This window comes from Hydra viridissima, unplaced genomic scaffold (genome assembly GCF_058129835.1).
Source record: "Hydra viridissima isolate aposymbiotic clone 2 unplaced genomic scaffold, HvirCarnegie_v1 scaffold_9, whole genome shotgun sequence".
NCBI lineage: Eukaryota > Metazoa > Cnidaria > Hydrozoa > Anthoathecata > Hydridae > Hydra > Hydra viridissima.
In genome coordinates, this window is record NW_028324308.1 from 3429334 (window position 1) to 3453314 (window position 23981).

A 23981-nucleotide genomic window follows, 5' to 3' on the forward strand; every position below is an offset into this window, starting at 1 on the left:
TCGGAAATCTCACTATAAAATTCGGTTAAAATTTGTGAAAAACTTTTTGCTATTCGACTAAACTCGTATTGGTTCGAATTTTGCGCAATGAGTGTCAATTTATCTAATGCAAAGTAATTTTGTTTACAATTAGTCTTAATTGAATCTGTGTACAAAAAAAAAAAAAAAAAAAAAACCTATCAAAATCAACATTTTTGAAGTTATGAGAACCCTTACGTCGTTGACGAAATTTTTTTTTGCCCCCTGTCTAAAAGTAAAATTCATGCAACTATTAACTAATCCCCTATTCTAAAATGTAGTTTAAACTGTAATTTTAGTTACAACTGCAGTTTTAAAAAAATCTAGGTAAAAAGATATGCATATAATTCTTGTTCGCTATTTCCCCTTCTACCTAAAATATGTACAAATATAACAAATATATAGAGGATTTCATCGTGGATCAGAAAATAAGCTTTACACTTTTTTTATTATGAAGAATAAAAGTGCTTGATGTAGCTTTCTTTTAAAAAAGGGGAAAAAAAAAAAAAAAAAAAAAATCAAAAAATTCGTATAAACAATTAGGAAAAAGCAACAAAAATCAAAACGCAATCATGATAATGGTTTACGTCATTCACGTTAAACAGGGAAAAAAATTATCGCGAATTCTCTCCTGCTGGGTTAGTATACTAATTGTAGACTTATTAGTATGAAAGTAATCAAAAGACTTAAGCCACTTGTCACCTCCGAGATTTGTTAGAATATTTATCTCTGTAAACTTCATTATTTCGAGTGTCCTTGTGATATTTCCGTTGCGGACTCAACATTCTTTTAACAGGTGACCGGCTGCGACTCCGTTTTTTTGGTTTTATATAATTATCGTTTCTATGGTGTCCATTTCTTTCTTTTCGATTTTCTTTTAGCTTATCTCGCTTGCGATCGACAGGACTTACGCTTCTCCGATTTTTCACGGATATACTACGATGATCTGAGTCAGTATCTGAACTTGGAGAGCTTCGTTTTTTATTCTCGTACTGCTTACGTTGACGAGCGTATTTCCTTGAAGGCAATTCTGATTCCGATTCCGATTCTGATTCAGAAGAATCGTCACTGTCGTCCGACTTTTTTCGTCGTCGATCACGATGATTATTAGAATCACGGTTGCGCTCGCTTAAAAAACAGTTAACTAATCAGTAAATTTATCATTTAACAGGGAGTTTAATTTATTATGAATAAAATAATCGAAAAAATCAATCAATAATTGGCTTACTGAGAATCAAACGTACGTTCAACTTTGGAAGCAATTACTGAGTTTAGTTTTTTTTCGCCGTCTTTTTCAGGCGAGTCTAAAAATAAAATTTATTTCTTTTATTATTGAAATCAGTGTAATTTTGCTTTTCATTTCAAATAAGAACGAAAAAGTAAAGACTGCCTCACAACAGAATTTATAATTTCAATCATTTCTTTTCAAATCACAAGCTTTCTGCATGCTTCCACCTAACTCCTATTTTATTTTCCGAAAAAAATAGCAAGCAGTTCAAATTATAGTAACAATACAGTTAGTTCTATTGCATACGGAATAAATTACAAAAATCTAGGCCGAGAAAATGAGTATACATAAAAAAAACCCCTAAAAATAAGCAAGACATACTACTTTTGCTTGCTGGTTTGATATTGTTAGTATTGACGGTATTTGAAGATGGTGTGTATGCTGGTGTAAAAGATCCCGATTTTGCTGACGCAGCAGCATCTTCAGATTCTTTTTTTTCTTGATGCACTTTTTTAATTTTAGCTACAATTGATTGAAGTGTTGATAGTTTTCTCTATAATGATTTAAAGAAAATACAAGTCAATAATTTTAATATTTTTTAAAGTTATTTTACCACTTATATTACAATTGACTAATACCTACAATTTTATACTTTTACTAAACAAAAAACAAAAACATAAGTACCCTAGGAGTAGAATACAAACGAAGTATAATAAGTGCAATTTCTTCGATTTCTTCACTATTAATGTCAAACAGCTCCCACCATGGAGGTCGTAATGGCAAATTTATCTGTGAAAAAAGGGAGAGAAAAAAAAAAAAAAAAAAACGTAAAAAATATTTCATAAGGATAGAAAATAATGTATTAATGCTAACACTGTACATTAAAATAATATTAGAATAAAACTTCTAAAAATATATATATATTAAAAAAAACTTAAATATTATATATAGTACTTTTTCAACTCGAGCTGCAAGGAATATGCATGAGCAAGCAACTTTTTCAGGAACATATCTTACAAAAACATCAGTCCTCAGACTGTCATTCATATAATTCCTAAGGTAAAATTCAATATAAATTGCAAATACTTGCAATAAAGAATTAAACATAATTTGCTCACTTTAGTTTAACAACTAATGAAAACATAGCCAGTTATATTGCTACTATGTTTTTTGAAGAGATTATTGAATATTTAACAGCAAGAAAATAGAAGCAGTGCAATTTTGTATATACAAAAAAGATTTTTTATCAAATAACATTAAGAAAAATTTGCAGATAAAAAGTATTTACCAAGCTCTTCTTGCTAATGACACATTTTTTTCTGCATCAAGAATTTGTAAATATGTTATTATTATCTAAAAAACACCAAATATATTTAAAAAATGAGAAGCAAAATGATTTTACTCATTTACTACACATTGATACTGAAACTCACCTTATGTGGATGCTTTATATGAACGCAAAAGCCAAGTTCCTAAAATTTTCAACAAATACAGAGTTGATTCTTAAATATTATAATTAAATCAATATATTAAAATAAAAAAATTTTTTCAGAAAAATCATTCAAATAATCTTTCTTACTATTAATATTCTACGCTCTGCTTTTATAACAGCATTCTTCATATTGAAATACTGAGTACTTAAGAAATCCATAGGAACAATGGGTCTGTAACACATAAAAAGATTTACCATGAAAAACATGCTTACATACATTTACCAGGCAGCAATGTTTTAGTTAAGTTTACTAACACATTTCTTACTCAAAGGCAACTTGGATGTTGTTGTTTTTTTATATTAAAATATACTTTTAAAAAATTTACAGCTTCTGTAGTAGATACCCATTTGGAAACGAAAAGAAAACAAACAAAAAAACCAAAAAGAAAAAGAAAGAGAAAGTCTGTCTTACACCAAAAGAAAAATTTATATTTAAAAATTACAAATTTAAGTAATTAAACTATGTGTATTTAAGTAATGACTAAACTATGATACTCATGCAAGCCCAATTTTTAAAATTTATTTTGAAGATTGTAAGTTAACGTTGAATTTGCAAATCCTTTAATTTTCATTTAGTGAAATATAACTAATTTGAAATTAACAATTTTAAAAAATTATCAACTTTCCTTGTTAATTTCCCATTTATGGCTGATGGGTTTGTTGTAAGCCAATTTTGTCATAATCCAGACATCACAATCAAATTTTTGAAGGTTATCTTTAACCCTGATCATCTGCCTAAGATTTTTGAGCAAGGACATGATGTTTTATAGAAAAATTTGATTTTAGAAGTTCAAGGTTAGCAGGCTTTCTTTCCAGTTTCAGCTCCCAGAGAATTCTCAGATTCAGCTTCTTCTAGACATTACTTCCCACATTTTAAATTAATATTCAAATTGTATGTTTTAAAAAATATTACTTCAGTTACAGTGTCAATCAAATTTGATTTCTTACAGAAGTAAAGAGGGCTCCAGCTAGGGTCTGCAAGCCTGACTGTGTTATATAGAGTATTATAAAGACAAAGACAGACAATCCATGAATGTGCATTATGCTTTACATTTCCTATTTTTTCCTTTAAAAAAAAAAATTCAAAAGTAAAACTGTGAGAAATGGAAAAAGATTTTATTTTCTATCACTACACCAAGATCCAATACCAAGATCTTCTGTGTTCTGATCTTCCTCAAATGTCACATCATTTGCTTAAAAAAATTATCTTTGATAAAAAATCCTGAAGATTATATTTTAAGAAATTTTAAGTTTTAAATTTTATTTAATTTTAACTGTTTTGATGCCCAAGGCTTTACTTTTGTTTATAAAAATTTGTTGAACCAAATGCTTTTTTAAAGTGACAATCCCAGAAATGTTGTGAAATACTTAAATGTGTCATTTTAAAATGCTTTGATCTAGAAAAACAAGAATTGGACAAATGGTGTTATGAGGAAAATGTTTTGCTGAAAACATTTCATTAAACTTTTTTTGTTTAGATAAACTTCTAATAACAGACATGTATAGCTAAAAACCTTCATTAAAAAATTTAACACCAGTAATTTGAATTTACTAAAAACCCTTAATAATTGGAAGTTGGATATCTTTAATAGTAAATTGCAGTAAGAAAAAATATAACAAAAAAGTTGACAATAAAAGTAAAAAGAAACCCTAAAATATTTTATTTGAACTTTGAAGTATACTTGTACTGTTGTTTAGTAGTTTTTGCATATTGGCAGATGCCAAATATTATCAACAAATCTAAAATGTGGGTAAGTATGGGAAAATTAAATTTACAAGGTAAAAACAAGGTGCAAAAAAATATTGTATTTTAGGTGATTTTAAAATATAGTATCACTTGTGTTTTAGGCAATTTTAATGGGAACCTCATTTTTTAATGCAAGTGAACATCTTAGCTTTATATTCAAAGGATTTGCAAGTAAATTTAATGAAAAAGTTTACCAAGAATGAACTATTAGCTAACAATAACTGCTTAAGTGTTGCTTCTTATAAAGCAGCTAAAAAATTCAAACAAGAATTTTAAAAATTTGAGGATAGAAGTATGCTCTAAAACTGCTATGAACCCTCCAGATTAAAATCTACATTTGTGAATTTTTAAAAAACATAGATAATAAGTCTTCTATATTATCAAGGCCTACACAGGATAGTCTGGATCATCTTTTAATATGTACTGGAACTGCTGGCTCAAGTTCTAGATCTAGCTCTGACAGCAAATAGTCAAAACTTTAAAATGATGGGTTTGACTACCATATTGAAATTTCAGCCCACAATGAAACATGTTAATACAGTAGTTTAAAAAAAAAGTTATTAAGATGGTTTGTTTGAAATTTTTTTTTTTAAAACATACAAAAATTGAGAGTTTTTTGCATAACCGAAAAATATTTATCTACAACCAATAGCAATAAAAATTCACTAGTTTATTACTTTTTATTTAGATTTATTTTTTTTCTGGATTTTAAGTTCTGAAAATTAAGATACCTAGAAATGGGTCAGAAAACAGAAACCAAAGCAAAAAAAGTTCCAAATAAAAGGTATGAAGGATGCCTCTAGAATCATCAACAAAGAAGTAGAAAGTGAATTATTATTTCAAAGAATTGTGTCAAAAAATACTCTAAAAACATTTAGAATGACAGGTGGCATCCAACCTCAGTCATGATCATGAAGCTAAAAAAACAACTGTTGACTGCAAGAATAGTCTTATATTTATCAAGTGCCAATCCAAGATAAAATTACAATCATTTTTCGTAGGATTAACACTAATCTTTATACAACCATAAGAAAACCAATAATAATGGCTAAAGATCAATAGGCTCACAAGATTAAGCTGAAAAATGTTTGGTCTATAGACAAAAAGCATGCAATTTTCAGTGATAAAAGTAATTTTAAAGATGCTGAAAAACTGCCTGGTTTCATCAGAAGACATGCAGATTAATTGGATCTTAATGGAAATTAGATTAATCTTGTTAAATCCATAAAAAGCTTGCAAAAAAAACCATGTGGAGGATAATCTGAATACTAGTTTTGATATTTGTTGTTGTTCCAACTTTGATTTATTGTAGTTTTTAAATTTATTAGTTTTATAATTGAGCCTGATATTATTTTAAAATGTTGTATATTTAGTGTGACACCCTGATACAGGAATTAATAAAAACAATTGAAAATAAAATAAAAATTAGATCAATATCTTCTTTGGTTTCTATTTGTTACTTTAAATAAGCTTTATTACAAACTCTGAATACACTTGCTTTTTGAAACCACTATAAATTTACACTTATACATAAGAATTTAAGAAAAACTACAGCAGCTGAGGGGTTAGATTACAGACCCAAAATGTGAAGTGCTTTGAAACTGCCCTGACAGAAGGAACAAGGAAAAAGAAGAACAGGGTATAGGAAAATTAAGTGGAAAAACCAAAACAAAACAAAGCAAAAAAAACACACTAAGTTGAAGTATTTCAGGAAAACAATTACACTGAACTTAATGTGGTTTTTGCATAGATAATTATTTTTGACTTTTGGATGATGTCCTGTTTTACTGTCTTGTGATTATATTGGTAAATAATTACCCCAAATTTGGATTAACTATGAGTCAATTTCTATTTTAAGCTTTTATCAAACTAAAGGTGAGAATTTTTAACACTACAGCTGAATTTCAAACAGGGAAAAAAATTTAAACGCTAGCATTTAGAGGTTAGTAAACAAGTTTGTTGATTTCACCACTTAATTAGCTCATTTAACAATATCTTAAATACAAGAATGTGATAAAAGTTAAATTTGTAGAAAATTTTAAAAAAGAATGGGGACAACACAACTATAATAGCTGATTGAGATATGTACACAATATACAATAATATAATAAAATATTGCTTTAATCTCAATAGGAAAGTCAAAATCAAACTATTTAGTGACAGTAGATGCATTGCACGTTCTGTCTACCTAATGAGGGTCTTTTTTTTTTTTTGTGACCAAATCAAACCTTTCTAATCCAAAACTTAAACTTAAAAATTGCAGCAAATTTTTTGTAAAAACATGGCTGTCACCTATACAGTTCTTGTTACTTACATTTGGGCTACAGATTTCAAACCTATATCTCCAGTTTTTAAAACCAATGGTCAAGAAACATAGCCAATCAAAAATTTTTTACTGACAGCCACACAGTAGTATCTCTGCAGTTTTCAGTATGTTTGCAATAAGTTATGGAATGTGTACAAGTTAAGTTAACATACGATTTTAAACTTTATAAAAAATAATCTACCTTGTTTTTCTTCACAAATTCATTAGTGGCTCATATATCTTATGATTATTAATAACTACAAGTATTGTAAAAAAGGCAATATGATTTCTGGTTTTTGAATTATGTACATGTGGCAGGCCTACTTAAAAAGCATCTTTTCCATGCATTTGAGGGATATTAATTACACTATATTTATATAACTTGTTTCGGACAAGCAAAAACTAATGTAAATTAGATATTGGTTGAACATGGTGAAATTCAGCACCCTTTAATCATTGAATACTTAAAAACTACTTAAAAAATCTCTCTAATTGTTTTGCAGAAGGAAGCAAATGTGATGCTATTTGATTTTATTGGTGTTAAGTATTGGTTATCATTATTATTAGGTTAAAATGAGTAAGTTAATACTAAAAAAGATTTTAGAAATTTTTCTTCAAAATCCTGCGTTGTCACAAGTTGCTGTTTTGAAATCGACTGGTGTTGCTCAATCTTCAGTTGGATTAATTTTGCAACAATATAAAAGACTCAATCTATTTAAATAGAAGCATGAAGTGAAAGAAAAAAAAAAGATTTAAAATATTAAGCAAAATCAGTTGTTTGCTCCACATAGGTAAATTCATGCCAGAGAGATCTTGTAAGAATATAAAGCATATCATAAAAAGAAAACTTTGAAGCGGTTCATTGATAAAGAAAATGAATTCTTTGTTTAAAAAAGAAATAAATTTTTAAGCAAGAAAACCTGTGCATAATTGAAGACAATTAAACTTTTTACAAAAAAAGACTTTTTACCATTGCCAAATCAACAATACTTTTATTAGTCAAAAGGTAGATATGTCACCACAAAGTACATTCAAACTGAAAAATTTGCTACCAAGTCTTTGTATGACAAGTAGTCTGCTCCTGTGGTTTGAAAAGTACACAAATAAAATTTTGAGCTCAGATTTGTATATAGAAGGCTTAGATAAACACTTTTTGCCATTCATTAAGAGGTATGAAATGCCCCCAACATTTTAGCCTGATTTGGCTAAACTCCACCACTCCTAAAAGTCTCTAGAATGAAATGGAAAAAAAAATGGTGCTAAACTGGTAGCTAAGGAAGCAAATCCTCCATAGTGTCATGCGCAGCTAGTTATTGAAAGATATTAGATTGACTAATATCTTTCAATAACTAGCTGCGCATGACAATATGGAGGAATTTCAAAAAGGAATTTGATTTAAAAGCAAGAAATATACTTCAGATGAAGATGATTTTAAGAAAAAGTGGATAACAGCTCTAAAAAAAAAGTAACTAAGGGCAAAATCCAGGAGATGATGTCAAGCTCTTACAATAATATTCAAATTCTATCTAAGCGTCCAATTAAAAATGCAAACAATGATTGGAATAAGTAAATAATTTGGCGGCATTGTGTAAATAAATAATTTTCAAGTAATTAACAATTGAAAGGTGCTAAATTTCATCATGTTTAACTGATATGAGTAGTGCAGATAAACATTATTTGACAAACTACATTAAATAATTTAAAAACAATGTTATAGATTAATATGAAATGGCCACTTTTTTGACTACTGCTTATTAAATCAAATATTAATAAAATGTAAAAACATTTTTATTACATTTTTAAAGATGAAACACAAAACAACATAATCAGGAACAGAATCGATGACTAACCAATTAATTCAGATTGTCTAAATTATTGTTGTATAATTGAGAAATAACTGGCGTACCAAATAATTAGTTAGTAGTTAGCAAAGCAATAATTGTAAATCAAGATATAGCAGTTAAAATAAAAAATCTACTTTAATTTTTTGTGTTAAAATTTTAAGTTTGTCTTACTAATAGAATTGGTAAGAAACCAGTTATTTTTATTTCTTTACCTAAAAAAAAAATTCTATTCAAAATATACTCCCAACCCAATGATAGCCTTTACAAAAAATAAGTTTTTGTGGTCAGAAATCTTTGAATCTTTTAACATTAATAAAATAGTGGTGGAAATCTCAACTCTTATATTTTTATCTCGCTATCTCAAAGTTTGTTCATTCTAACCTCAGTAACAATAAAAAAGAATAGTTACTTTTGATTGGGCTTTGTAGATAAAAAAAAATATGCACATTAAATTTTATTTAGTTTTATCCCCCCCCCCCCAAAAAAAAACAAAAAAAGAAATGTGCTAACTCAATACTTCATTGTCAATATCAATTGATGAATTTCTAGTCCATCAATAGATCATTGTTCATCTTCAGAATCTTATGGTATTAATATTCCAAGAAATCCCATAGTTGTTAAATGCCATAGAAGAAAAGGTTATTAAAAAGGCAACAAGGTTAGAAAAACTTAAAAAATTAAAAGAAGAAAATATCAAACTTTTGTATAGCATCATGGTAAAATTCAGAAGATTAACACCCAGAATTCACCATGAATGTTTTGCACATGGCACTTACCATGCAGTTTGTGTTGTCTTATACTCCAAAAAAAGAGAAAAACCGTATTGGGACCTGTTGGCATCTGAGTGTTAAAAATAAGCTTGATGAAAGTGAAATTGATGATGACACTGATGAATTGATGAACAGTTACTTTATTGAAAATGGTCCATCAAGTTGGTAGTATTATCAATTTGCAATAAACAAGTCACTTTATTAACTGCAGCTGAAGCGTTTGAACCAATAATTGAAGAACAAGCAATGTTTGGTAAAAATAAAAATTCTTTAGCTAAATAATTAAACGAAGCTTTGTTATTAAGATTAGAAGAACAAGTATTCTTCTAATCTTACTAAATAAGAACTTGGGCTTTAAAGTATCTGCCCTATGGTAAAAAGGTTTTACATTAAAATAGAGAAATCTAAATTATTAAATATTAGATCTTTTGAAATGCTTACAGAAGTAAAAAATATTACTGTGGCAAGAAAAAAGTGTGAGCAAAGTTACAATCAATATTAGATTTTTAAAATAAATTGATATGTATAATTTAATGCATTAAGCACCATTCCACTAACATCAGCAGAAGCAAAACATGTTTTAACAGTTAACAGCAATTTTGTGACAAACTTTAGGTGTATTAAGAAACATAAACACTATTATTTCTAAAATATTTTTTAAGACATTTTAAAAATCTATGTAATAATCTTATATATATTTAAAAAATAAGACTAATTTCAATTTTGATCTCAAAATTTTATACATTTATAATCTCATAAATGTAAAAATCATGTATTCAATAAGTTTTTCTACAAATACTATTTCTAGTGCATTTTTAACAACCATCAGCATTTTTTTGCTCTTCAAATAATCAACAGCAGTACTAATTGTAGGAATAAACACATCTTTTTAATTTCAACTTTAATTTATTATGGTACCAACTTGCTTGTGAAACTTCCTGTTGTTGATTCTAATAAAGCATTTAATTCTACACTGAATTACAAACCAATTTTTATTTAATTTTTTTTCTGAGCTTGAATCTTTGTTCTTTTTTTTTTGTTAGCAACCAGCTTGCCTAACTGGACAAGGAATACATTAAACATTCTTTTAAAATTTCAAAGTAACTTGTCAAAAGCTACTGTAAAATCTGGATGATGTATGTTTCTTTCACTGATTTGTAAGCAGTATGACAGATACTTCTTTGGTAGCAACAGTTGAATTTAACTCATGGATACTACTTGCAACTCAACTATGCTTGAATTAAAATGCTGTTTTAAAGAAGCAATCTTGTCTATTCTTTCTTCAAAACACCAAATGACCACACACCTTTTCTTAAAAATGTCCTGAAAATAGTAGTCACTTAAAAAATTGTTCCAGCAGCAATAAATTTTAAAGATCATTTTAAATCACAAAACATTTATTGAAACAACATTGCTAATATAATCTACTATGAACAAATACGGAAGCAAGAAAGCCCAGGATAATAATGAAGTAGCCTAAATAATGCCAAGTACCTAAAAACAATGTTTGACCATAATTATGCAGTTTTGACAATTAAAATATAATTTCTACCAATTATAGATTTTCATAAAATTGAAGGAGAACTCTACAAGAACTCCATTATAAATAGATAACCAGATGAATGAATTCATATTTAACGCTATAGTGTATTGAAAACCTCAAGGAAATTTGTGCATCTTTAAGCAGATTATTTCACTTAGGTTAACATCTTTACCAGCAATGGCACCTACTTAGCTATGTTAAATTACAGCAAGAGTAAAGTATTGGTTGAAGTTTAGACCCAAGTTGTTTGTCTGGTTGGGTTTTTCTGAAAAGAGTTTCAAAAGCTTGTTTTGCTCCAAATGACCATGCAATCAATATCTTTAAAAGTTTATCAAGAAGAAACTCTTTACTTTCGAAGCTGAGCACCACTCTGATAATTCCTAACCTAGCAACATCACATTACTTGAAATGCGATGAAGAATGTGTAAAATTTTATAACAAAAGCGATTAACCCCTAAAATGTACCTGAAGATTTAAGGGCTATTTTACAAAAATATAAAAATAAGCCTTAATGTAATTGTTCTAATGTCTTCAATAAAATTAGAAGCAAATACATAATTGAAAAAGATTAACATGTTAACATAATAAAGGAAAACCTCCAATCTTATTTTACCCCCCCCCCCTTATTTTTTATTTTTTAAGACAAAAATAATTATGCATATAATTATGCATTATTGAACTCTGCAGAAAACTTGAGTGATCATACATATTTTATATGAACAGATACAAAAATATAAATGTACATATTGCTATATGTGGCCACTAAACTGTTATAGTTAAGTATAGTTAAAACAAATGAAATGAGATTTACATAAATAAGAGTAGGCATTTAATGTTATTTATGATAATTAAGAAAATAAACATTTACATTTCATTTTCTTTTAGATGATTTTTTTTCTACTCAACCTTAGGTACTTTCTCTCATCTTATACTGTCAGGTTTATCATTTCAATGCTGTTAACTAACCCAATATAAAAAGAATTAGTTAATAGTAAATTTTCATGCCTAAACAAAATACTCTTTTATGAATCAGCATAAAACTTTCACATTATCAATAACTGAAATAACCATACTACATAACAAATTAAAGTAAAAAATCTGGAACAAAAATTTTTGTGATTCTCATGAAAGACCATAATTACTGTGACTGGTAATTTCTGCATATTAAAAGCAAATTATATCAGAAAAAATACCACTAACCTTTGAACAAGATACTTCTCAATAAAATGCTAGAATTAACCTCCGATCATAATACGAACCGAAATTTGAAATTCTTTTTGATATCTTCTGAAATTCAGTAAGTAATCCATGATCATTATTATTGATATTTGACCAATTCACTCTAAAAAACTGCTTCAGCAGCTTGCATCAACTGATTTCACGATCAGTATTGTCAATATAAATATCAACTGACTTTTATATTTTAGACAAAAGTATTGGCTTCACTTTTTAATAAAGATTTAGTGTTAGCAGATTTTTATGCATAATTATAAATCTCCAAGTTGCCTTAAAAGCAAAAAGTGAAAGAAAAACTTAACTAAACATTAAAAATGAACCGTCTTGCCTTGGTACTTTTCCATTGAATACCAATACCACATAATCAGCACATGCGCTTAACTGATGGCTGACTGTTGGCAGTAATATGGGCGGCGGATCAGTTAGGTTAACAACATTGCTGCCTTGTTTCGACTGCAAGAATAAATTAAAATAACTTAAATTATTGTGACCAATTGTCTTGTATTATTAAAATGTCAATACAATGATTTGACATCAGAATATCTGGGCAAAATTGATTTTGGAGTTCTCAAAACTTCCTAAAGGTTTTTGGAGCCTTTATAAAGTTTTATTTTTACATGCATCAAAGCACTTTGTTTTTACAAACATTTAGAATCACACCAATTAATTTATATAAATTAAATAATTGTTTTACAACCATATGCAATATACTTTATGTTTATAACTACTTTTAAACTACTTTTGTTGACAGATTTAGTGTGCTCAATTAAAATAAACTAGATAAAAGTATTATAGGCAAAAAATGTTTTTTTTGCTAAAAAAAAAATTAAGAAAGTTAACAAAATATCCTAACATGGGGTATTTTGAATAAAATGAAAGTTCTTAGGACTAATAATTTTATAACATAACAACACTTTCATATGAAATGCAGTGAGACAATACCTTAATAAAATTTGCTTTTCCGCAGGGTAAAAATTATGTTTTTAAATTTTAAGAAATTGACGACGAGCATGTTACTCACATCCAGGCATACCTTTTATCTAGCAAAAATACTGGAGTAAGCCACAAGGTTCTTTGATACAGGAACCAAATCAATCCAAATTTATGTGCTGAATAATCTTAAATTCGATTTTAAAACTAAATTGTTTTAGTTTTAAGACTTAACTTCAAAACTTCTGAATATCTGGAGATACCACGTTGGCAACTTTCAAATGAAAAGTTATTGAAATTGAGCAAACAATTATATTTAATTATCAGGAAGAATTTAACAATTTGGTTAGATTATTTAGGCCTCAATAACTATGGCCTAGTAAAAAAAAAAAACAACTCACTTTTGTAATTTTCTTTGTCTAATATGATAGCAGACATTTATAATATCTCTAATCCTTCGAGGAGCTTCTTCTATCTTTGCTGCTAAGTACACAGCAGCCATTGTGCAGACCTAAGACGAGACAACTTATAATATTTTAACATAATTCAAAACTTTTTATAACCAATAGTTTGACAATTACTAATTTAATACTCACATCTATTTCATGTTTTACAAGGGACTTTGAATAATAAAATCTTTGCAAAATAACTTGACCTGTTGCCATGGCAACCTAAAAATATTTAAATAATTAAGCCTAATTTATTTACAATTGTAAATTTAAGGTTAGATTTAATGTTAATCTATTGAACAGAGACTGGCTATTACAACAAGAAAGTATTAATATACATGAAAATATTTAAATCTAGAACTTAAATTAAAAAACAAATATTTAAAGAAACTAAAACCAAATATTATGAGCGGATCATAAAATTAGGCACTAACATGTCTTACAATGTTATAATCGGATCATAAAATTAGGCGCTAACAAGTCATAACCCAAAAAACACTAGAATGACTTTTATGTAGCACAAATACTGGCAGAAAACAAATTATATGATCTTTTTCAATAAGTCAGTTGTTTTATTTACAGTTAGTAAGCAAATTTTCTTGATTTATTTTACCAACTATAAACTTATATTATTTTGGCAGAGTAATTTGCTTGTATGTGTTAAATTTACAATGAAATTACAAATAAGAAAAAAAAATTGGATTTATAAACCATGTATATAACTTGACTTTTTCCTAATGTAAATTTAAATCTTAAGAGTGAAACTCTTGGCTAATAAAGATATACAGTACAAAAAATACAGAAATTTAATGGAGATACCTGTGGCAACTTAAGCAATAACCCAGCTATTTGTATCATTTCACAACCAAGCATTCGCAACTCATTTTCTGTGTCACGATCAAGACCATCTTTCATTGAAGGAGTAACATCAAACTTTTCTGAAGGAAGTATACAGTTTTCTAGCGATATTACTATATCATCATAATCGTATTCTTTTGGTGGAGGTTTTTTATCAGATGCAGCCATATTTTTAATCTTCTAAAACAAGCATATGAACTACAAAAATTGCTTAATATTTATAGAATACTACAAAATTTACATTGATACATCCGCCAAAAATAAGTATCAATGGAAAAGATTATTATTTGCGTCGGAAGAAGAATCATCCATAATGCATAGCGAACAAGGATCATGTTGGCTTTCAAACTTGATTTTCTAAACAAGATAAACTCGCCACTAAGTGCTTCAAAAAGACAATTGATATTCGACTAATCCCGTAATTTGTATATAAAAAAAAGTTTACATAAACATAAAAATGATAAGCGATACATTACAGAAATAACTCTTACACACCCAGTATACAAACTAATACTTGCTTCAGCGCTTAATAATGCACTCTTTGTTGAATATGACTCATTCATTAACAAAACAATTCTCACAAATAATTTATGAGCTATTCTTTTCTTCTAATAATTAGTTTTTGGAAAAACATCGGGACTGTTAGGAATCAAGAGGAAGAACGTTGACAGCTTTGTTTTTCTTTGAAATTCAATGTTTAGTCAAAAGGAACTACTATCGGATTAGAGCTTGGTTTTTAATCAAATAAATCATTTGTCGAATTGAATTAATTCACGAGTTTAAGTTACTACAAAACCATTCACAGTAAAAAGGTGACAGTACAATTATTTACTTTTTCAATTTTAAAATGGCGGAGGGTATTGACGATATATCTCCAAACACCAACTTCCCTCAAAGTTGTAACGTCTTAGTGAACGACGAAAATAAAAAGGATACCAACAAGTGGTATCATATCGACAAGGATATGATTCCAGCAAAGCTGGCTTTTCTTTTTGGTGGAGCAGAAAGATCTTCCGCTACACCTTACTTAGCTATCTTCTACATAAGCATCGGTCTTAACTTAAAGCAAGCTGGCTATGTCTTTTCTTTCTCTTATGCTGGTCTCATGTTTGGAAGCGTTTTTTGGGGTGTTTTAGCAGACAAAACTCGTGCTCATCGAGTTCTGTTGTTAATACAATACGTTTGTTACGCTATTTTTTTGTTGTCTCTTCCATTGGTCAGTGCACAAATTGGAGAGAAAACAAAAAATCAATGTCCGTTGACACCAAACATAGTTCCTATCAATAGCACGAGTAAAGTCTCAACGAACGACACATTCAGAGATGATCATGCTCCAGTGTCTTCAACAACGCTGACTTACGTTATGGCAACATTGGCATTTTGTACGGCGTTTTTCGGTGGAAGTATTTATAGCTATGTGGATGCAGGTGTTATTGGGAAGTTGAAGATGTCAAAGAAAAGTAAAGACTTTGGAAAGCAGTTCATGTTTTCTTCTGTCGGTTTTGGTTGCGCAACATTAATATCAGGAGAAGTGTTAGATATTTTCCCCAAAGCCAACATCTCATGTTATTTTGCTGTGTTCTGTGTTTCAGTTACGTTTCTATTGGGTTCCAGTATCAGTTCTCAGTACTTATACAAAGGTCTTCAAATGTCTTCTCGAAAAGAAGAAAGACTCGATACCTATAAAAAAGACCTTTGGCAAACATTGTCAAACTTTGAAGTAAATCTCTTTTTTTTCACAGTTCTAGTGAACGGAGTGTTGTATTGTATTTACCTAAACTATTTCTTTCTGTTCATGAAGCAGATAAACTCTCCGAACACTTTAATCGGATTGACAGTTGCTTCTGGATCTATCTCTGGCATTATTGTAAACTTTTTCAACGGGCCAATCATAAAGTTACTTCGGGGAACTTTTAACACTATAATAATGTGCACCTTGATCTGGTCGGCTCGTTATTTTATATTTTACTATTTAAAGAACCCTTGGCTTATCTTACCGCTTCAATTTATCTTTCATGGACTAAGTTTACCTTTGTTTTATAGCGTGAAGTCGGAGCATTTGAAAATCATTGCTCCGAAAAGTGTTCACACGACGATGTTTGGTATAGTCCAATGTTTACATGCCGGAGTGTCTATGGTCATAGGAAGTTTAGTAGGGGGTGAACTGTTTTTTTCGTATGGTGCACGAAAGATGTTTTTATTTACTAGCATATTTGCACTTACGTGGTCGGGCTTTTTGAATGTATATTTTAGTGTGAAAAAATGGAAAAGAAAATTTGTCTCTAAAGCTTCAAAGTTATCACCTGAGTTCCTCGTTGAGGATGAAACCAGAATATCTCTGACTAAATATTAAATACAAGTAACGTTTTTAAAAGGCAGTAGTTTGTTTTTTAGACCTTAAAACAATATATGCGTTCATAACTTTAAAGAATATTTAATTTCAAAATACGGTTAAGGGACAACACGTTCGCAGCCGAGCGACATTTTCAAAAACTGGTCAATAATGTCAACTATTTTTTATAAAGTATTTGTAATCTAAAACTTAAAAATGTTTATTTTTGAGTAAGACATTTAATCCAGATGATCTTTAATTGCTTTATTAACTAATTTAAAGAGCATAAATACACTAAGGTTTTAATCGTACGTGTCGTAGATAGAAAAGAACGTTCATAATTCGTAGTCTGCAACGAGTATGTTAAAAAATTTTTTTTTTTTTTTTATCTACTAACCGGTTTTTTATTGCACTTTTCCTTCTTTGTTCTAGATTTCCTTAAGCGCTAGACTTTTCAATTCCTAGTCGTTCAAAATCAAAAAATTGCTTGATTGAAAAGAAAAACGACTAAAAAACTATTTGGCGTAATACTACTTTCCTCCGTTTAATCTAACCATTACAAGTAATTACATCAATTACGTCTTCCTTGTTCTTTTTTTTTTGAGTAAAGCCAAATCAAAAAATGGGACTAGTTTCACTCAAATAGAATACTGATTGTTTAATTTGTAATTTCGAGACCAAAAAAAACGATTTTTCGCTATAGGTCTAAAGAAGTCAGTGAAAACGTCAATTTGAAAACGTTTATTTTCCCCTTACAAACACGTAGCAACAGAGGGTAGAGGAAACGTGTTCCCAAAACAAAAGAAAGGTTATTGTAAGGTTATTTATTTCCTGAGAGATTTTTTGAAATATTCGAATCTGATCTAAAGAAGATCAAATGATTCTCAGGTGCAAAATATTAGGTGCTAATCGAGAGGCAGTTACAAAAGCAAACTGATTAGTGAGATTTCTGCGGAACCTCACTTATAAGTTTGTGAGGGTGAGAAACGTTTCATATCTCAAGTTCAAAAAATGATTTTGGAAATGTTTCTCTTAAGTTGCAATGACTTCACTTAGCCAGTGAATTGCCTAAGACTCCTCTCTACAATGCCTCCTCCATAGTCCAATTATTATCAAGTTCTGTTTAAAAAAAACTTGCATTGTATAAAAATACAGGGTGCGTAGAATCGTGATGAATCTCAGAGCTAGGCTTACGAAAATTGGAGAGGGCTTTAGCACTACTCTCTATTTTTTGCTTTTAAAAATTATGGTAATACTTATCTAAATGTGTCATAAATGATCGATAAATCGTTTTTGACACATTTAAAAAAGCTGATTTCCGTGGGAATGAAGGACATATTGAATGATTATATTGCTAAAGGATAAATAAAGATATTTTATTTACACCATTTTCCATTTTTATTATGTTTTAGAGCAGTAGAGTTGATTTTGTAAAACATTAAGCTTTTTTCTTATGAGTTTCTATGCACCCTGTAAATACTCAAACTTAAAAGTATTTTGTGAGTATTTAAAGAAGTAGGTGTTTGAAGATTATTATTATTATATATTCTTGTTAAATTAAATCTCCATATTGTATACTCTGTTTAAATTTCAAATTTTTGTATTTTAAAATTTAAATAAAATAAAATTCAAACTTTCTAGTTTAAATAATAATTTCATATATTACTAAAATAAATTTAATTGATATTAAAGCTATATAAATGTAAAAAAATATAAATATATATCTACATAGCATAATCCTTTTTAGAAAACAGTTTGTTCTTGACATACAACTTTTTTGCTTTCCTAATGCTAAACCATGCCTACTCTGCTAAAGAATAGGCTTTCTATCGACTTCAGGAATGAGCCTTACAGCCCACTCAATGGATTGACTGTGAAATTAAGAATTCCACCCAAATTCAATAGAATCTGGTCTGTATGCAATCATACTCAGAAGTTTATGATAAGTCCATAGTAGCAAAAAGCTCATAGATCATTCCATTATTAGGAACCTACTCTTTCCATGACTTTATAATTTCTTTAAGTGCTGGCCTTGGATGTTCTGCTCTTGAGAACAAAACTAGAATTCACATAGCTAATACCTTAACTGGACCAACTTTATAATAAGCCTAAATTGAATTTATGACACCTAACTTTACGAGGAAATTTTTTCATTTAAAAAACACAGGTAATACATTAAAAAAAAAAACATTTAGAACAAAATTAACAATCAACTATTCACAAAATTTATTCATTAAAATTATGCTTACCCGAACTTATAACACACAAAATTCCCCCAACACTCTTTGATCAGAACTGAAGCAATTGATCACAATCTGTTCTAAAACAACTAAATAAGAAAAAACAGATTTGAAATTGATAATTGTTTTATTAAAAAAATCTTGTGCATCAGCTATTTCAATTTCATCAGAAAATTTAGTTAAAGTTTTTTATCTCAATCTAATTGTTAGTGAAGTACACAGTCTATTTTATGAATTGATCTTCTAATTTTTATAGTTGTCTAATTTTTATAGTTGTTTCTATGTTTTATAGTTGTTTTATAGTCTAACTTTTATATGATATAGTTGTTGGAGCTGTATGCTGTAGAGTTGATAAGTTTTTCAAGACAGGTACAAAGCCAGTTTTATATCCTGTGTTAATATTCGTATTATCAAAAATAATTGCCTATAAAAAATAAACATTTGCATTGTGTTAACACTGCTAAAGCAAATTGCTCTAAATATTTACCTGTCACTAAAATGCTTCAGTTCTGTGTGTTAGGTATCTATTTTTTATTTCCAAATTCTCCTATAAAACTCAGGTGATAAAGTTCTTCAAGTGGTTTACTTTTTTTCTTAGATTTTTCTGATGATACCTCTCTGAAATGGACTTGTCATCTTTACCATCAAAACCAATATATAAAAGATTTTGGACAGAATATTATATTCTGAAACAGACTGCAAGCAAACCCTTTTCTTATTTCTATCCATCTTAATTTTATTCAAAACATCACTTTTATTAGCTTTATTAATGATCCCAAAATCTTTCACCGGTTTGCTACCTAAAGCTGCTGCAGTTTCATTTAAGATCTCATATCTAAAAATTTACAATTGACTAATTTTTTTAATATCAAATTAGTCTAAAAACTTAAATAAAAAATATACGATTCAACAATATCAGTGGGGATTGCTTTAACAGTATAAATGTCTCGGTAAGTTGGTGGATCATTAACAGGAAAATCAGTTCTTGAACATCTAATAAGCTTTTTGGTGGTTTGTGTAGTTTTTTGAGACCGAGTTTTAACCACAGTAATTTTTGTTATGCTTCGCCCGCTCGGTTTATTTTTTAAAAAAATTTAAGCAAAATTTTCCCGCTTTTACAAAAATTTCTTGTTTTTTGAAATGCGATTTTGTTCAGAAATTGTATGAAAAAGAAGAAATCGTTTTTATAAACCTAAATGGTAATAAATGGATACAAATTTGTTCGAAAATTTTAATTGTTTCTTTATTAGCCTAAGAAACTCTATCCAAGAGTACAGGAAAACCGAGTTCAAAAATAGACCTTTCTTAACGAACACTCATTGGATTAAATTGGTAGACAAGAAGCTGGACTCTTAACCCCTTTTTGCATAACTTTTTTATATTGAACTAAACCAATGATTCTAAAAGCATTCTATGGCCTAACATAAAAAACAAACAAACAAACAAAAAACTATTTTAAGGTAAATAAATTGCAAAATGTTTATTTGTATCATATATGATATATCATGCAGTAGTGGAACTTTATGAAGAAATTATAGACTAATGTTTGTTATTAAACAAAGTGTTTATCTTGGAATACGAGCTTGATAGTTATATACACTCAATAAAGATATCATTATAAGTAAAAAATTCAATGATGGAAAGTTTTAAAACAGTTGCGGTCCTTACTAATACACAGCGCAGTTTCACACTTTTCACAAAATGAATATGTCATGGCGGATTACGCTTCTGCCACAGAACCCAGGAATTGGTTATGGACATATTAAGCAAGTGGAAAAAGATCCGATGACACCACTTTTTCGACCGAATCTTGTTCCTGTAATAGCCAAGTAGGGAATCAAGCAAGTCAACTCCGCCCATGTGCTTGTTGTAGATAGTGATAATTCCCGGACAGGAAATGTTGATATAGCACATATCTTTTCTTGGAAATCTTTTAACCTCGATTGAAGGTTCACTTCCAATAAAATTGGACAGCAAGGTTACAACTTTGTTATCAAACCAGGAAACTACCGATACATCAACTCCGTCTACCTTGGCAACATGTTCGGTAAATGTTCCGCGACTCCTTTGCTTCATTTCCTTATCTGAAAAGACTGGGCAATTTCCAACACGGTTCCTACGTGCTGTTCCAACCATTTGAATTCCTCTCTTGAACATATAAGCATTCAAACCAATACTGTTAAACCAACTGTCAACATACAATTTATGATTGACGTCATCTGGCAAGATTCGGGCAAGGCACATGACAAAGTTGCTACTTACCCCAGGATCTGGTTCATTCTCAAGGCAAATTTTGTCACCTCCTCCACAGTAAACTTCAAAATCATAGCTGAAGCCAGAGACACCACTCAGAACAAAAACTTTAAATCCCCATTTGAGCGGTTTTTTAGGGTTGTATTGTTTGATTGAATTTCTCCCTTTGAACGGAACAATCTGCTCATCAACCGCCAAACTTTCTTCAATTGGAATACTGTTCAGCTGTTCATTTATTTTGTTTATAAGAGGGCGGATCTTGAAAAGTTTATCGTCTTTGTCAGCAGCGCTGTTATCAGCAAAATGAATAATGCTTTTCAATTTTTCAAAGCAGTTGACGAGCATTATATTAGCTACATGAGAAATTCCAATGGAAGACGACCAATAATCTCTTGTGCTAGGGAGTTTGACAATGGACATGTACAAAACGCATGCAACAAAACTAATTATGTCTTCCTCTTTTAAAGCAACTGGTTTTTCAGGATTGGTTTGCATGGAATACAACGTTGTCTGATATGCAATCTCTTGAAAAAGTTCTTTTGGAAAAAGACGATAAAAGTATGACAGTTCTGAACCAAGACAATCCAATAACTCGTCCATTTTTTGTTCGTTGTTAGCTTTAAATTTGTGGTCTTCTTGTTCATTTTGAAGGTTTTCAGCTTTCAACAATCGCTGAGAGTTCTTTGCAGGCTTTTTTCCATTTGTATTAGCCTTATTGGTAGATGGTACCACTGTTGCACATTGTTTTTGACCAGCGCCTGCACCCTATGGATACCAGAAGGCTTTCTCCCATAGAAAGAAGTTGAATTGATTGCTGAAGATTAGAAGAAACAATACAATGGTTTTATAACAAAAGAAATAAAAATTTTCATTTCTGATACAGTTAAAAAAAGAGTTATGGAGATATGACAGTTCATATAAATAAGTTAACAAATACACAAGAGGGCTACCAATATGTATAAGAAACTTTGGAAATTTTTTTGAGTTTATGATTAAAAGGAATCTTGCTCAACAAAACGATGTACTTATAAGAATTAGTTGATTTGCTGCCGGATGCCATTTTGATAACACAAGGAATAAAATTTAAAGTAAAAGTTACAAAAACAATCTAAGTGCGGTGGCCACACTCACCTAAATATAGTGGGCTTAAAATAATCTCAATTCCTGTTAAAAATCTCTGCGCGTTCATCCAGAGATACACAATTTATAAACTGTATCATATATGATACAGTATGCAGAAAGGGGTTAAGCTTCGTTGCCAATAGTTATAGAAATATCGTACAACAATCGTGGAACATTCGTTTGATTTGTTGTGCAGTAAATTGTTGTGCAACAGTTATCGTGTGGTTTCCAATAAAAAAAATTAAGGTGCGCGTTTTGCACAAAAAACAAAATACTGTTGCAGAAATAGATTTTTTCAAAACTCACAACCGCAGTTGTACAACATAAAATTTGTTGTACAACGGACGTTAAGTTGTGCAACTTACACTAGAAAATGTTTCCATTATAAAACAAAGTTGTTGTGCAACTGTTGTACGACATTCCTACAACTATTTGAAACCAAGCTTTAGCTGGAGTTTTATGACGTTTCAATCTTGAATTAAAGTCAAAGTTGACGTTTGATAGATGTCATTCAGAAATTAATTTGTTACAAAGCTGACATCAGATACAGAGCTTGTACTAACATTTTATCGACTCTGCTATCTGACCATGATTTTAACATCAAATTAACGCTTGTTTCAGTGGCATCCTTAGAAGGTGTGCGAGATAAAAAAAATTTGAAAAACTCTTTACCTTAGAAGGTGCGCGAGATCAAAAATCATCAAAATCCGAAAACAAAATGAATTTGATATTAGACAGTTGCATACAAAGAATTCCGATCACGTTTTTAAAAGCTTGCCAATTTGAAGGTCAAAAAAAAAGTCATGATATAATTTGTAGTTATTGACAATTCAAAAACATAATGGTGTAACAAGGTTAAATTTAATTGGAAAAAATTGTTAATAACTCGAATTTGACCAACCAATCGTAAATTTGTTTTAGGTACGTTAACTTATTAATTATACTTAAATACAAAAAGTTTGAAGACCGAGATGAGTTGTTTGTATTCTAAGGGGAGGGAAAGGGATAGGGGGGGTTGTAACCATAGGTTATTGCACCGGATGACATCAACCTTAGTAACGTCTATAGCTGGTGTAAACATTTCTTTAAACGTTTTTTATGTTAGTAATATTAAGTTATCCCTGTTCTGAAGTTTTGGTAACTGATAATTGTTAACAATTGACATTTAACTTAACGATAAAATGTAATAATTTAAAAACCAACTTTTTCATAAAACTTGAACCCCTTGTTAAAATATTTAAGACTTCAGATAACAAATTTCTGTCCAAAAAGTAGTAACAGGGCTCACAAGGCGTTAAAAATGCTCTATCAAATGGAATGAAAAATTCAAATAAAAATAAATAGCAAGGTTTAACTAAATTGTTTATGATATAAATAAACCGAGAATCTTTTTCTAGGCAAGCTAAGTTAACGTGCAATTATTTCAAACGAAAACGTGCAATTATTTCAAATGAAAACGTGCAATTATTTCAAATAAAAACGTGCAATTTTTTCAAACGAACATGTGCAATTATTTCGAATGTGCAATGAAATTATTACCAGCGTATATATAATTAGGTAGGTGTTATTGTCACTTTAAACTCAAAGCTGTAAAATAAAACGAATACTTCAATT

At 29.4% G+C, this 23981-nt stretch overlaps 2 protein-coding genes and 1 long non-coding RNA gene across 5 annotated transcripts; 1 reads left to right on the forward strand and 2 right to left on the reverse strand.

Annotated features, from left to right (window-relative positions):
• Window positions 1-346: 346 nt before the first annotated feature.
• On the reverse strand, window positions 347-14711 carry LOC145185854 (cyclin-L2-like). Of its 2 annotated transcripts, XM_090096922.1 has the most exons (12): window positions 14382-14697; window positions 13710-13784; window positions 13515-13624; window positions 12512-12636; window positions 2826-2910; window positions 2680-2718; window positions 2535-2599; window positions 2201-2300; window positions 1931-2035; window positions 1628-1799; window positions 1247-1322; window positions 347-1146 (listed from the first exon to the last, which is right to left on the reverse strand). In XM_090096922.1, exons 5-12 carry the CDS (start codon window positions 2895-2897, stop codon window positions 717-719), a joined length of 1059 nt encoding a protein of 352 aa, XP_089953048.1. In that variant the 5' UTR covers window positions 2898-2910; window positions 12512-12636; window positions 13515-13624; window positions 13710-13784; window positions 14382-14697; the 3' UTR covers window positions 347-716. The 2 variants fall into 2 exon arrangements, with proteins under 2 accessions (XP_089953048.1, XP_089953047.1); XM_090096921.1 differs by lacking the exon at window positions 12512-12636 and having other exon boundaries at window positions 14382-14711.
• Window positions 14712-15033: 322 nt separating this feature from the next.
• LOC145196462 (major facilitator superfamily domain-containing protein 6-like) lies at window positions 15034-17004 on the forward strand. Its single transcript, XM_080073618.2, has one exon. It carries the CDS (start codon window positions 15268-15270, stop codon window positions 16771-16773), a length of 1506 nt encoding a protein of 501 aa, XP_079929744.2. The 5' UTR covers window positions 15034-15267; the 3' UTR covers window positions 16774-17004.
• Window positions 17005-18316: 1312 nt separating this feature from the next.
• LOC149883621 (uncharacterized) lies at window positions 18317-20054 on the reverse strand. Of its 2 annotated transcripts, XR_016455830.1 has the most exons (4): window positions 19922-20051; window positions 19480-19827; window positions 19002-19081; window positions 18317-18860 (listed from the first exon to the last, which is right to left on the reverse strand). It is a non-coding gene; the product is annotated as an uncharacterized LOC149883621 (long non-coding RNA). The 2 variants fall into 2 exon arrangements; XR_016455829.1 differs by having other exon boundaries at window positions 19480-20054.
• Window positions 20055-23981: the final 3927 nt, after the last annotated feature.